Consider the following 14,892-nt stretch of genomic DNA (forward strand, 5'->3'; position numbering starts at 1 on the left):
AAATGTATGTCACTCCGGATACATGCCGTAAATGAATGTCATCCACAGCTCTCAGCGTTGTTGGTCGCTGGACGGCCGGCCGGGTCGGCTCCTCCCGTTCGGACGGGGGACCCCGACTCGTCTCCTCTCTTCTTTAGAGAAACGCTTGACCTCGGCTTCGTTGTCGGCCCATTTTACGATTGTGACTTTTGCCTCATTATCCGCTCTGTGATCGAAACTGCCCCTTCCTCGTCTAATGAGAGCATGGTCATTGTGCGGGGAGCATCCCTTCAGACCGTTCTTGCAAATGGTTGCGAGCCGCACGGGCCAAGCGATTCGTTCGGGTGCACGATAACGGGTAGCGAGGTGAAAGAATCGTGAAAGTAGACGACGCGTTCCGTCGGCTCTTTGACGGGCCCCCGTCCGATGCCGTGTGCGCTCTTACCGGCGAGCCTGATCTGGGTTCTGATGTGGCATTGTTCTGAAAATGTATAAATCTAGACAGGCATTAATTTTCGCTTCATCCCAATAAATGACCTCGGCTCATCTGGGTTTGTGTTGACGCTAACTCCAATTAGTTGGCAAGAGTACAGATTAGTTTGCTCAGCAATAAGGTGGAAAAGCTCTTCGTCAAAAAACCCGGAGAAATAGCCACAAAGAGGTGAAAGTTGATCGGGTTTGCTGAGTGCATTTTCATTGGCTTCTGACTGGTACTCAAACTTTTTCTTCCTCCAGCTGCAAAAAAACAATATGTATTTTAGTTCATATACTAACAATTCCATAAACTAATAACAAATGATATAGCGATTTCTTTATTTTGGGATCTGCTCTATAACTCGCATCCTCACTTTCAATCCTCTACTCTCTACGTCTACCGTAAAACGAGCTAGGCGTGAAGCCCTGCAGGCAAATATATAGTTAAACATGCTCATATGTACTCACCTGAATATATCGCCTGCTGTGTTAACCTGTGAATTTTAACATTTGCTCAGTAATTAAACTCAAAAAACACTTAAAAACATTTACTGACAAATTATGAGATTATTTAAAGTTATTAAGTCTGTTACAAACGCTCTCAACTGACACAATTTTTTAACTACTTTTATCAAAATGACCATTTTATTGTCAATACACTACTTTCATGTTTCAGGTTGCTCTAACATATGAATTAGCTTACTTCTTTCTCTCAGCTCTGAACACACTGTTACTCCAGACACTGTATACAATGCAGCAATAACGAACTGTTAATAATAATGAACCCTAGGAGCGGACGTCCTGCCGAGATCACAACAAGAACACAACGGGCAATCCTGAGGTGAGGCGAAATAAAGAGTAACTGCATTCCTCATAAGGTGTCTTTTTTTCTTTCTTTGGTTCTAACAAGTAACTGCAAGCAGCTTCTTTATCATTCAGATTAATTAACCTAAATGATAAGAAATTCTGAATAAAACACAGGACCCAAATGTTCTGTTTCTTTGTTTCTTTTTCTTTATTTAAATACAGTGCTTATAACCTAATGACAGTAAAAAAAACAAAGCCTACATTGTTGTTACATGTATGTTGCAGAATAAAGAATTAAAGGTGCTGAAATTGAAAAATTACAGACATCTTCAGACCTTTGGAGCCCAGTGAAAAGAGAAACATGGTGGAACTTCTGCAGGTGGAGCTCGGGAGGAAGCAGGAGAGACTCAGTAGAGGGAAATATCCTGCACATTATTCACTTATTCTTACATCACAGTGTCTACGGATTCTACGTTATCAGGAATAGAATGGTTAGTTAATGCTTGTGATGAGGAAAGCGATAAAAGCATCTATATATGAGTCATACAATATTATGGAACTTAAAATTGTTATTTATGTATATAAAGTATTGGCTGTATTTTTACACAAACATTATGAGTGAGATAGACTTTTGTTACACGTTAGCTACATCATTGTGTCTGCAAAAAAACCAGCAAACACTCAAAAAACATCTCCGCTGATTGACTGCATTTGGTGTGAAGAGAAGTCGTAGACAACTAAATGAAAAATACAGTAGTAGACTACATCTCAATAAATGTTCCAGACTGAACATATTATTCACCCTAAAAAATAGCTAGAGCTCTACAGAATTACAAGACTTAGAGCTCTTCTTTTTCTACTGTACTATTATTTTCTTTCACCTTGTGAAACACCTTTCCATCCGGTTGCTCTCTCCATTTCACTTTGATGTTCTCTGCCATCCCATGATCCTTCAGTTTCTGCTTAACCTAATAACCAGAATAAGACATTTATTATTACGAATGCAATATACAGACACTAATGTCCTGTGAAGGCTGGAAAAATGCTACAGTAACTGAACGGAAACAGTCAGATTCAGATTACAGTACAGTGTGTACGTGTACATTATAAGTGAGGTCTTGCGGAACAGGAGACCCACCTGCTCCAAGACGGCCGCCTTTACTGCAAATTCATTCACATCCTGATTGGCCCGGACCTTCACCTTTATTATCTGTTGTTTTCCGGTGATTACTAAACGTAGAAATGCGAGGACACGTACGAAAACAAAGATGAGCACACAATTAAACTAACATTTTAAAATCAGTTTAAATTTGTGTAAATATGAGACTGAATAAAACTTTAACTCACTTGAGTAACAGAAGAAAGGCAGTATGTCTGAGCACAGTGCATCAGCAGCCTGATTGTTATTTAAATAACCACAATTTTCATTCCCCAGGGCATTATCCGGTTTTCCAGACATCCAGCTGACGGTAGAGAAGTTGGTTTGGTCTGACCACTTCCAGGTGTCTCTGAACAGACCAAACCAAGCTGCCGAGCCTGAGTTTATTATAACTTTCTGTATAACTGAGTATTCTGTTGCATCTCTAACACTGGCCAGATCCGTATGATACTGTCTACAGTAACTCTGAGCTCCAAGCCATGACATTTTATTAGAAATGTACATGTACGTATTATTTCCTGTAGTGCCTGTGAGAATTAAAAACAACAGCAACAACAACGACAACATGATTACCACATATATGTTAAATGCATTGTCCCTTGGATGAGATAGTTAAACAGGTTACAAAATAATGCTAAAACTAAGAACAACAGTCCACCATTTGCTCAGTGCACTAAATGTCAGTGTGCATAATGATTAGTTGTTTTGGCCTGTTTGGTATTTATGATTTTTTTGCTACTTGAAAACACAGTTCATTTTAATTAGGACACTGCGAGCACACAGTCTAGAATGTTTTAATAAGACGACCTTCCCTACTGACAAAATGTTAAATATATGCTGTTTACCATCAACGCACACAAAGGGGTATGCGCTTGTACATGGCATATCGTTCCAACCCGATGAGCTTATCATGCCGCAAGATTCCAGTCCGTTATAGTTGTTGGGCTCTACTGTAGTCCACAGTCTCATACTTCCCAGTGGCTCGTTTCCCAAGGACCAGCGCCAGCTGTTGATGTCATTGTACAGTCCAATCCAAGCACTGGAGCTGAACTGTTGTCTCTGTGCTTCAGTCTGAAGTCGGACCATGTCCTCGTTGTTTTCTATGACAGCCAAGTCGGTGCGTGTGGCTCGGCAGTAAGCCTGAGCTTTGCTCCACGTTTTCCCCTGCTGGATCAGGTAGTACTTACGAGGCACAGACACGACGAGAGGGACGAATCCTGTGGAGGAGAGTTTTAAAGGTTTTGTGCAAGGCTAGCTCGGAAATCAGAAATTGCCATTTTAATCCATTTAAATTTTATGAATGAATGATCTTTTTTGCTATCTTTTTTCCTGGGTGCAAAAGCAAGTTGCAAAACATGGTGCATAAGGCAGTATATAGTTTAGGATGATGAGGCGACCATGTGCTTCCTTTCTGTAAATCAACTGATCATTTCAACTCATCATGCACATTGAGCAGCTCACTGAAAACTTATCTGTGGTCGGCTACTGTTTCACTCTCTCTCTCTTATACACGCACACACACACACACACACACACACACACAAACTTCTCTCACCTGTGAAAAACAGGATTATGAACAGACGCTGCTCCATCACCGATGTGTTGTTGGGAAACTCACTAAGGAATAAGAAATGTGATTAAAATCCCTCAGGAGTTCTGATCCACACAGTGACTCCAGTAAAATTGATAACTGCAAGTACCACATCACTACATTTTGAGAAATATTATAACCCTAACCCTAACCCTATAATTATTATAGGTCGATTTTAATTTGTGCTTAATTTGTGTGTAATTTTTTTTAATGAATGGCATAAGAAGAAGCAAAAAGGTTTAAATTAATTAAAACATTAATAAACATAATTTAACTGTAAATTAAAAAAAATGCTCTACCTGCACTACATCACCTAGAACTCACTCTCATGGTTTTTTTTTTTCGTGTTTTTACACTTAGTGAAAATGATTCTCACTGACTTAGTAAATTCATTAGTGATTGTACACTGGTTATTTAATGTGCTTTATTTTGATCTTCTAATAATTTTATAATTTAATTTAATGTAAATTCTTTAAAAATTTTAAAGGTGCTATATAAATAGAGATATTACACAATTAGACAACTGAATGTAAATTTATCAGTGGTTCTGATTCTTATGCTGTATTCTGTGTTTCTAAAACCTCGATCCATGAGTCTCTTTTTAACTGTAATCCCCTGCCAGTGTAAAGATCTCTGCGCAGCCCTGCTACAAAGAAAACAAATATGCTAAAGGTATAAATTATCCCACATGTCAAGCGCTGCAAAACATTTCCCATTCTTTAGTTTTAGGAAATAACTGAAGTATGGAAGTAAAATATTGAATCATACCTGAAATGTGAAGGAGGTAAACTATCAGTGTTGTAGCTTTTATAGATCTCAGTGTCTTTCAGAGACTTTCTGCAGTAGATGAAAAAACTGAGTTGCTATTTATCTTCTTTTAGACTTGTTGACTTATTGTAAACCACCTCCTACTACTTTTCCTACTTTACAAAACAGAGCGTATGGAAATCTGAGATGGACGAGGCGCAACAGAAAAAATGGAGGACTGGAAATGTTTAAGTTTTACGTCAACAATTTACACTAATTAGCCCATTATATTGAAGTGGGGAGCAAAGCAAGAAAGTTGAGATGAGCGATTTTCTGTGGGTTTATGTCACAAATGGTCATATACTGTTTTAAATAGAGGACATTATTGAATCAGTTACAGCTGTTCGGACCGCCGGGGGAAGTTCATTCCTCCACCTGGGTGCAGGACAGACAAAGGCGTCGATGTAGATTTTATTCGTACCCTGAGAGATGGTGGGTCAAGCAGTGCCAGAGGCTCGGAGGGAGCGTGGTGCAGAGCTCCGTTAAGGTGCTTTAAGGTAGGTGAGAGCTGATCTGTTTTTTTGGCTTTGTAGGTGAGCATCAGTGTTTTAAATCTGCAGCTAAAGGAAGCCAGTGGACGGAACACAGTAACGGGGTGATGTTGGAGAAATTGAGGAGGTTGAACACAAATCGTCCAGCTGCATTCTTCGTCACTCGCGGGGGTCGGATGGTGCGCAGGGGCAGACCTGCGAGAAACCTACACGACAGGGTCGGGTTAGTATTGTGAGAAGAGAACGAAAGCTGGTTGCGTAGTCGTGTCATTTTCAATAATTAGCTCCATGGGATAATGTAAAAATGAACTATAGCCTGAAGGCTGTTGGCTGAGCACTACACCCTAAAAGAGAATGAAATTTTTTACCATTGGTAAAATATCACTTGGCAATGATATGGGAAATGGAGGAAAGGCCAACTCCGGCCTGTGTATGTGTGTTAGCAGAATCCGGCCAATTTTGTAAGCTCAGTAGAGTAGAGTGTGGAGAACCACTTAACCGTGATAGGTTGTTAGAAGGTGTTCAATGGGAAAAACCTCAGAGTGCAAAGGAAACCACTCGTTAACAATCTAAGATGTGAGTTGTGAGCAACAGAACAGTTCATAGCTAACCTACAGACAGATCAGTAGTGATGATAACAAGGCTAGTAAGATTAGGTTAGGGCTAGGTAGTAGAGGGATTCTCACTTAACTAATAGTCACAGATTTCTAATGGCTCCAAAAGTATAAGACTACACTCACTGCAGCCGTGAAGAGATGTTAGGAGTCTATCACCAGCTTTGGTACCAGGCGAGTAGAGTAAAAGGAGCAGAGTGACGTGATGAGAAGGTTTTTATTACAAATACTGTGTCACGGTCACTGTGTGACTTTGTTGAAGGTCTTGGCATGGTGCTCACACACACACACACACACACACACACACGTGTGGTCGATGAAGGTGGTTCGGTGGAAAACACAGAAAACATTATTAACATCAGTAACCAGACACCAGCTGGTGGAAAAATCAAAGGAAATATTTGTTTTAAAATTGTTGTACATTCTTGAATATACAGTATAATACAAACCAAAAGAAATTCCCCCTAATTGTTCTTTGTTCTTCAGGATTAGTTTTCACAGACATTTGTGTGTTCAATCATGTTGTGGGAGAATGTCTGTAGGGATACGTGATCTCTGTGTGAATGACAGAGATGAGTGTGTCTTCACCATTGTACACGTGCTCATCACACTAAATATTCCATGTGTACACACCTCATTTTAATACACACTGATTATTTTGTCCTTTATTATAAACATGTCTCTACTTACGTGTGCCACTCAACTTAATTAAACCCCCTAGAAGTATCGGTTCTCTGACACAACCTTTTAAACATCTACTGTATTTTATTGTTCTGCTTTTTTATACTCGGTGTCATTCTGGCTTCTACAGGAGACAACAGAAAAGAGGAAGCGCTTCCTGAAGTGCCTTTATACTGATATAATGGATATAATGCAATCTTTTCAGACGGGATATACACTATATGTCCAAAAGGTTATGGACACCTGACCATCACATCCATATGTGAATTTTGAACATGCCATTCCAGATTCAGTCCCTCTTTGCTGTTATAATACCCTCCATTCTTCTGGGAAGCTTTCCACTAGATGTTGGAGCGTGGCTGTGGGGATTTGTGTTCATTCAGCTACAAGAGCATTAGTGAGGTCAGGCGCTGATGTTGGGATGTCGAGGAGGTCTGGGGTTCAGTCGGCGTTCCAGTTCATCCCAAAGGTGTTCAGTGGGGTTGAGGTCATGGCTCTCTGCAGGACACGCGAGTTCCTTACCACACTACAGTCTTCATGGAGCTCGCCTTGTGCACAGGGGCATTGTCATGCTGGAACAGGTTTGGGCCCTTTAGTCCCAGTAAGGGAAATTGTAATGCTACAATTTCAAAAGGAACACACATGGGGGTGACGGTCAGGTTTCCACAAACTTTTGGCCATATACTGTATTAACAGACACTTGTGTTATTTCTACTGCTTATTTTATAGAAGGTAAAAGGACTCACATTGTGGATTTGTGCTAAAATCCCAAAGATTCTCCTGTAATAATTACATTACACACCTCTGAAACATAGAGTGTCTGTAAGGAAAGGCAGCACACTGAGACAAAAATACATGAACAGAAATGCATTTTATTCAGTACTTTGAAGAAGACAGTGGTAAATCATAGATAGTGAAAGTGTGACTAACGTGAAATATTCAAATCTTTGATTGTCTAATGGCTGTTTTTAGTTCTTACAGAAAACATTTCTCTTTATCAAGTGTCACATTCATGTTCACCATCTTACTGAATACACATACCTGTTCACATACCATTACAAACCACAGTTTATAAGGACTCTCAATCCACACTGATACTCCTTAATGTGCCATCATTGTGCTTCCTATGACATTCACATGTGCTCCTGCTTTTCCAACATGGCACTGGGAAGGGCATATTGGTGCATTCTGGCCAACAGTTGCCAAGATACTTTGCTTTGAATGAAAAAAGCAGTTTGCCTGCATGACGTGCTTGGAGTCCACAGTCACCAGGGTAAAGCAGATATATTTTTTCTTCTGTTTTCATGTCAAAACATTTACTATTAGCCTCCCTTAATTTACATCTAATTCACCTTTTCTATATTTTGGGTTATTATGCTTTTCAACAATATACATTTTACTGGCATAGAGGTGAGTTAAAATAACTTTCACTTTCGCCACTTAGAAAGACACACAACTTTACTAAAAGATTGATAAATGAGGCCCATCGTAGTGTTTTTTATTTTGTCTCTGTGACCCTCAGAGACCTTTTTTCCATATTGTGCTAAAACCAAGCTGCTTATTTTGTCTTCAGGCAAAATGGATTATGCAAACCACTCTGTCCCTTTGTCCTACTTTACATAAAACCCACTTAACATGTGCTCTTTCATTACGTTGACATCTCTGTTAGAATTCATTCAGATGATTAATTCCTAAACTATATAACAGAGCTACATTTTCCTTTGCAAACATACAAATTGTCTGTGTTGAAGGTCTAATGGGGTATTTCTCTTGCATCATTTCTTCTGCATCATCTGCAAATAACACACGTAAAATAAGATCCACAAACAAATTAAACAAGATTCACAAATGAATAAATATTAAATATTAAATATGAATGTACATTTAATTACATCTGAGGTCTGAATACTGATGTGAACAATTTCAATATCACATCCTCACTACACTTTTAACTCATCTTTGAATATTGCCCAAGATGAGTAAAAACCCTAGCTCTTTTAACTGCTTGCCTTTTACATTCCAAGAGAAAAAAAATCTCACAGATTGACACATCATTCATGTGATGTGTGATATGATGTATCATGATGCATCATTATGATGGCTGGCAATATTTGTGTCACTCTGTGAGATTTCTCTCAGGAAATTCAGTAATATGGTATTCAAAATATTGGGGAAGGATTTACTAAAAGGATATACATAGCACAGACATGCAGTGTGTTACATACATAGCATGGACAGATGCTTCCTGAGTGCAACTAGCAAGAATAAGAAGGGAAAAGAAAGTCAAATCAGACTCAAATGAATCCACAGGTACAAACCACAAATTTACCAAGTCCATAAATTATATCTGAAAACATTACAACCACTCATAGCCCTTCCAATATAGATCAACAAGTTGTGTGATCCTGAGAAACGAATGGGCTATGGAAGAAAATGAAACCATAAACAGCTCATGAAACCTGTGGGCTGTGTCTTCATGTCACGTTCGATTATAAGCTCCATAGGAATATATAAAAATGAACTCTAGTCTGAAGGCTGATGGTTGAACCCAAAGTAGAATTAAATTTTTACCATCAAGGGAGCGCAGATATGGTTCAGTGGAGGGAAGCCAACTCCAGCCTGAGTATGTGTGTTAGTAGAGTCTAGCTAAATTTGTAAGCTCAGTAGAGTAGTGTTATGGCGAGGGAGAATCATTCGTCCATGCGACCGGCATGTATTCACAGGTCCGTAGGTTGCTAGATGGTGGGTGATGTGAAAAAGCTCAGCGTGCCAAGAGAAACTACTCGTTAACATACTAAGAAAAAAGGGCTGTACTAAGCAACAGAAAAGTTCATAGCTAGATGAGATCAATCGCTTAACCACAGAGTTCCAACGGCTGCAAAAGTAGAAGAACGCACTCACCACAGCCACATAGATCCATGATGCACAAGAGGTCCGACATGAGTCGTAAAAATGGACACCTTAAACAAGCCTAATCTCCAACAACCAACTCCAAATCTTTTAGTGTCTAAGCTGAGGCTGGTTGTAGTTCTTATAGGAAACATTTCTTCATATTAAGTGTTAGGAAACAGCTCAAGTCTTCAAGTAGTTTGTCTCTGTGACCTTCATAGTCTTTTTTTTTTTTTTTTTACATTTGGTGATAAAATGAGCTGCTTATTTGTCTTCCTTCAGGCAAAACAGCTTATGCAAACCACTTCGTCCCTTTGTCCTACTTTTCATAAAACTCTGACTAAACCAAATCAGAGTCACTGACACAGACAGAGCTGAGTGCAAAAGTTTGCACACCCTCAGGACATGACATTTAGTCTGTTTGTTTATATAGAGACTCCTTCAATACACTGACATCTCTGTTAGAATTCAACCAAATGATTAAAAGGTGAACAATATAACAGAGCTACCTTTTCCTTTTTTCTCTCAGAGAACAGGGGGATGCAGACATACAGATGGTTTGCTTGGAAGGTCTATGTGGGTTGTTCTGTTGCATCATCTGCAAATAACACGAGTTCCACAAAAATAAAATGAGATAAGTGAAAAGTTCCAACGGCTCCAAAAGTATATGAATGAACTCACCACAGTCATGAAGAGATGACAGGAGTCTATCACCAGCTATAGAGGACAAGTTACCTGTAGATCTGACCATAGGTCACATAGATCCAAGATGCCCAAGTGACACCACAGGATACGAGTGGAGAAGAGTAACAGGAGCAGAGAAACATGAAGAGAGAGTATTTATAGCAAATACTGCGTCATGGTCACTGTGTGACATTGTTGAAGGTCTCAGAATGGTACACACACACACACACACACACACACACACACACACACACACTAGAGGATAGCCAGGTGTTAGACTCCACCCTTGGCAGTTTATAAGAGATGAAATAGAACACACACTCAAACACTCTGTAGTGTGTGTATATTAATCATTGAATAGATTAATTAATTATCTGTAGGGTTTATAATTTGTACTGGTTCTTGTACTCAGTGTGTGTGATGCCTGTAGGGACAAAGCAAGGATCCTTAAGCAGACCCAGCACACACCAGGAACACCTGTACACCCGTTCATTTACGCAGTTATCAGCCAGTCATGTGGCAGCAACACAATGCATAAAATAATGCAGATACAGGTCAAGAGCTTCAGGTATTGTTCACATCAAACATCAGAATGGGGAAAAACTGTGATCTCTGATACTTTAACCGTGGCATAGTTGTTGGTGCCGGATGGGCTGGTTTGAGTATATCAGAAATTGCTGATCCCCTAGGAATTTCACACACTAGAGTTTACACAGAATGGTGTGAAATACAAAAAACATTCTGTGAGCGGAGGGTCTCTACAGGCTGAAACACATTGTTGATGAGAGAGATCAGAGGAGAATGAGCAGACTGACAGGAAGTCTATAGATAACTCAAATAAACACTCTTTACAACCCTGGTGAGAAGAAGGTGGAAGGGCTACAACAGCAGAAGACCACATCAGGTTCCAGTCCTGTCAGCCAAGAACACAAATCATAGGCAAACTGGACAGCTGATGACTGGAAAATTGTGATTTTATTCTAATCTTCAGTTGTCCAGTTTGGGTGAGTCTGTGCCCACGATGGCTTCAGATTTTTGTTCTTGGCTGACAGGAGTGGAACCTCTTGACAGGAGAAGTGGTCTTATGCTGTTGTAGCCCGTCCACCTCAAGGTTCAATGTGTTGTGCATGTTGAGATGCTTTTCTGTTCATCACAGTTGTAAAGTGTGATTATGTGAGTTAATATAGACTTCCTGGCAGCTCGAATGGCCAATTTGGCCATTTTCCTCTAAGCTCTTTTATCAACAAGGCATTTCTACCCACAGAACTGTTGCTCACTCAATGTTTTGTGCATCAGCAGTTTCTGAAATACTCAAGCCAGCCCATCTGGCACCAAAAACCATGCCATGGTTAAAGTCACAGAGATCACATTATTTTTCCTCCATTCTAATGTTTGATGTGAACATTAACTGAAGCTCTTGACCTGTATCTGCATGAAATTCTTGCATTATGCTGCTACCACATGATTGGCTGATTGGATAACTGCATAAATGAGCAGGTGTACAGGTGTTCCTATTAAAGTGGCCAGTGAGTGGAGGCAGTGTATGGAACAGGACTTTTCTGAGTGAAAGGGTTCAGGTCAAATCCAAGTCACAATTGAAAATCTGGCCATTTTCCAGATCTGGCCACCGAAGGCACAGCAAGGTCAAAACACTAGAGATCAGTGTGATAAACAAATCCAAGGGGTTAGACAGAGTCAAAAATGAGACAAGGCAAGATCATATACAAAGGACAGTCAGGAAATAAAAAGGCTCAGAACTCACATGAATCCAGGCAAACTGTAAGGCTTTGCTTATATAGTGTGGGAACGGGAAATGAGTGAGATAACCAAGCATGTGGTTCAAAAATTGGGGGAGGGTGCCCTCTAGGGGCAGGATGGAAGAATGTCTATGATGGAATTTACAGTGTTTGGATTAAAAAAGAATGAATTTGGTAGAAAAAAGGGCCTGCCTGGCTTGATAGAGATTCAGACATTTTGCAGACTTAATGTACTCTAGGTTGTTATGGTCAGTAGGGATGACAGAAGAAAATCTCAAAAAAGCCAGTGTCACCATTCATCTAGAGTGGTCGACATCCTATTTTCATTCTGCAGGGAGGCACAAGAGTAGGTTTTGTCTGGGTTGCCATGTCATTGAGAGAATATTGCTCCAATTCCTTTGTTAGAAGCAACCACTTCCATGATGAACAGGAGCTCTGTGTCTAGGTGCCTGAGGATGGGAGCAGTGGTGGCTCGAGCTACATATGCTACTCCTGAGATACCAGTGATCCTGACCCCATCTGCTCTCCAGACTTGCCTGATCCATCCTGATGCCCTACTTCTAGTTGGAGTTCTCATTGGTTGGAGATCGCTGGGATTGGGCGATGATTGGGATTGCTGGGGATGGTGCTGGTTGGGGCCCAGGTATTTCACTTAACATTAGTGAAATTCACATTTTTCAACTTTGGCACAGAGGCAATTTTCCAGAAGCATCTTAAGGTCTGCTCGTATCTGGCTAAGGTTGGCTGTACACTGCTTTGCACTTGGAATAAATGAGGATATCATCGATGAACATGACCATGCACTGGTTGAGGAATTCTTGAAGTACTTTGTTGATGAATGCCTGGTACACAGAAGGAGAATTAACTAGGCCATAGGGCAAAACCAAGTACTGTCATGTTGATGAAGGCTTCCATTTGTCACTTTCTCTTATGTGAATCAGGTTACTACTCAGGTCCAGCTTAGTAAAAAAATCTTAGCCCCCTTACCTGATCAATAGGAGAGAGTAATGATACTTGATGTTCACAGCATTCAGTCCACAGTAATTGATGCAGGGTCTGAGTCCAGTGTCCTTATTTTCCACAAAGAAGAAACCTGCCACTCTAGTGAAGTTGAGGGACGGCTGTAACCATGTGCCAGAGCTTCAAAGAAAGATGTATTCACTCATGGCTTGGGTTTCTGGCAGTGACACCTTCTAGGGGGCAAAGACCTAGCCAGGAGGTCTATGGCAGAGTTTCATGGTCAGTGGGGTGGCAGCTGAGTGGCTTTGTACTTGCTGAAACCCTCTGATAGGTCAGCATAAGGTTTGGGGATTACTATTGGCCACAGCACTAACATTTCATACAACATGCTAACTTAGTGAATTTTCTACTTTAAAATGTAGTAGTATAATAGTGTATTCAAGTATTAAACAAGCTTGCATACTACATACATCAAAGCTTATCTAGCCACAACTGCTAATATTGTGCAAAGAAAGTGACTTAGCATTTTTCTTTCGCTAACCTCTTATCTAATACATCTATACTAATCTAATAAACTAACAAATTGCTTTTCCAAACATTTTATCAAACAGGTGTAACAAATACTCTATTAAATTAAAAAGAAAAGAAAAGAAGTTGCTTGGTCTCCTTTACTGCTCTGTACTGCCCCTACTGGCCCTTCTAGGTAATGTTGCCTCAAAATACTGAGATTGTGGTAGGGTGTATTCACAACAATAAAACACTATTTATTTTTACCTTTTACACAGGCAGCGTTTTCAGTTTTTTTTTTTTTTTTTTTTTTTTTTGAGAGATCTGCTGACATATAATGAGTTTTGACTGAAAACTTACTTTAAATGTAATTGGTTTGCAATAAAAAAAACTGGAACAATCTAAGTGTCATTTGTAACCTAGACCAATCTGATGACTTTTAAGGGGGTTGAATACTTTTGCAAGGCATTGTAGGTCACCTTTTAATCATCTGGCTGAATTCTAACAGAGATGTCAGTGTAATGAAGGAAGGAACATCTGTTAAGTAGGGTTTTATGTAAAGTGGGACAAAGGGACAGAGAGGTTTGCATAAGCCATTTTGCCTGAAGGAAGACAAATAAGCAGATGAGTTTATCACCAAATGTAAAACAGTCTCTGAAGGTCACAGAGACTAAATAAAAACCTCACATGGATGGTTTACCTTCAAATTTCAGCTCCCTTCTAATACACTACTCTACTCTGTACACTACACCACTCTAATACAATTTCTTCCCTCACTCCCTATCTAATCCAAAACCAGGGGGAAATGTGTGAAACATATATGGCATCAACTACTTACTAAACATTCTGTATGATGTACTATTAGTTGGTGTTCCAGTTCATTCCAAAATTAGATTAGATAAAGAACAAGTACAGAGGCAATGAAATGCAGTTTTTTTTTTGTTGCATATTCCAGCTTGCTAGGAAGCTGGAGTCAGAGCACAGGGTCAGCCATGATACAACACCCCTGAAGCAGACATGGTTAAGGGCCTAGCTCAAGTGCCTAACAGGGGCAGCTTGACAGTGCAGGGGCTTGAACCCCCAACCTTCCAACCTGTAACCCAGAGATTTAACTGTTCAGCCACCACTGCCCTTAACTGCAAAGTGATCAATGTGGTTGAGGTCAGGGCTCTGTGCAGGCCACTCAAGTTCATCCACACCCTGGCTACCCTTCTCTTTATGGGGGCTCACTTTGTACACAGGGGCATGCAGATAGTACACAGAATCAACAGAAATACAACAGAAGTTGATCTATCAAAATGTAAGGGGATCTCCTGTGCACGGCCCTCTTCAAGTCATTTCACAGGTTTCCGATAGGATTTAGATCTGGGCTCTGACTAGGCCATCCCAAAACATTGATCTTCTTCTTCTGAAGCCATTCCTTTGTTGACTTGGATTTGTGCTTTGAGTCGTTATCATGCTGGAAGGTGAAATTTTCTTCATCTTCAGCTGT

The 14,892-nt window shown here is 40.1% G+C and overlaps 2 protein-coding genes and 1 long non-coding RNA gene across 3 annotated transcripts; all 3 read right to left on the reverse strand.

Annotated features, from left to right (window-relative positions):
* Window positions 1-1,489: 1,489 nt before the first annotated feature.
* LOC128321772 (C-type lection lectoxin-Enh3-like) lies at window positions 1,490-3,265 on the reverse strand. The gene is made up of 3 exons (XM_053242329.1): window positions 2,608-3,265; window positions 2,399-2,490; window positions 1,490-2,228 (listed from the first exon to the last, which is right to left on the reverse strand). The coding sequence occupies exons 1-3, from the start codon at window positions 2,984-2,986 to the stop codon at window positions 2,100-2,102; spliced, it is 600 nt and encodes a 199-aa protein (XP_053098304.1). The 5' UTR covers window positions 2,987-3,265; the 3' UTR covers window positions 1,490-2,099.
* On the reverse strand, window positions 3,181-4,024 carry LOC128321778 (C-type lectin domain family 10 member A-like). The gene is made up of 3 exons (XM_053242340.1): window positions 3,975-4,024; window positions 3,265-3,636; window positions 3,181-3,188 (listed from the first exon to the last, which is right to left on the reverse strand). The coding sequence occupies exons 1-3, from the start codon at window positions 4,009-4,011 to the stop codon at window positions 3,181-3,183; spliced, it is 417 nt and encodes a 138-aa protein (XP_053098315.1). The 5' UTR covers window positions 4,012-4,024.
* Window positions 4,025-7,471: 3,447 nt separating this feature from the next.
* LOC113525270 (uncharacterized) lies at window positions 7,472-10,289 on the reverse strand. Its single transcript, XR_003402647.3, has 3 exons — window positions 10,174-10,289; window positions 10,002-10,090; window positions 7,472-8,396 (listed from the first exon to the last, which is right to left on the reverse strand). It is a non-coding gene; the product is annotated as an uncharacterized LOC113525270 (long non-coding RNA).
* Window positions 10,290-14,892: the final 4,603 nt, after the last annotated feature.

The sequence above is a fragment of the Pangasianodon hypophthalmus genome, chromosome 19 (assembly GCF_027358585.1).
Source record: "Pangasianodon hypophthalmus isolate fPanHyp1 chromosome 19, fPanHyp1.pri, whole genome shotgun sequence".
NCBI lineage: Eukaryota > Metazoa > Chordata > Actinopteri > Siluriformes > Pangasiidae > Pangasianodon > Pangasianodon hypophthalmus.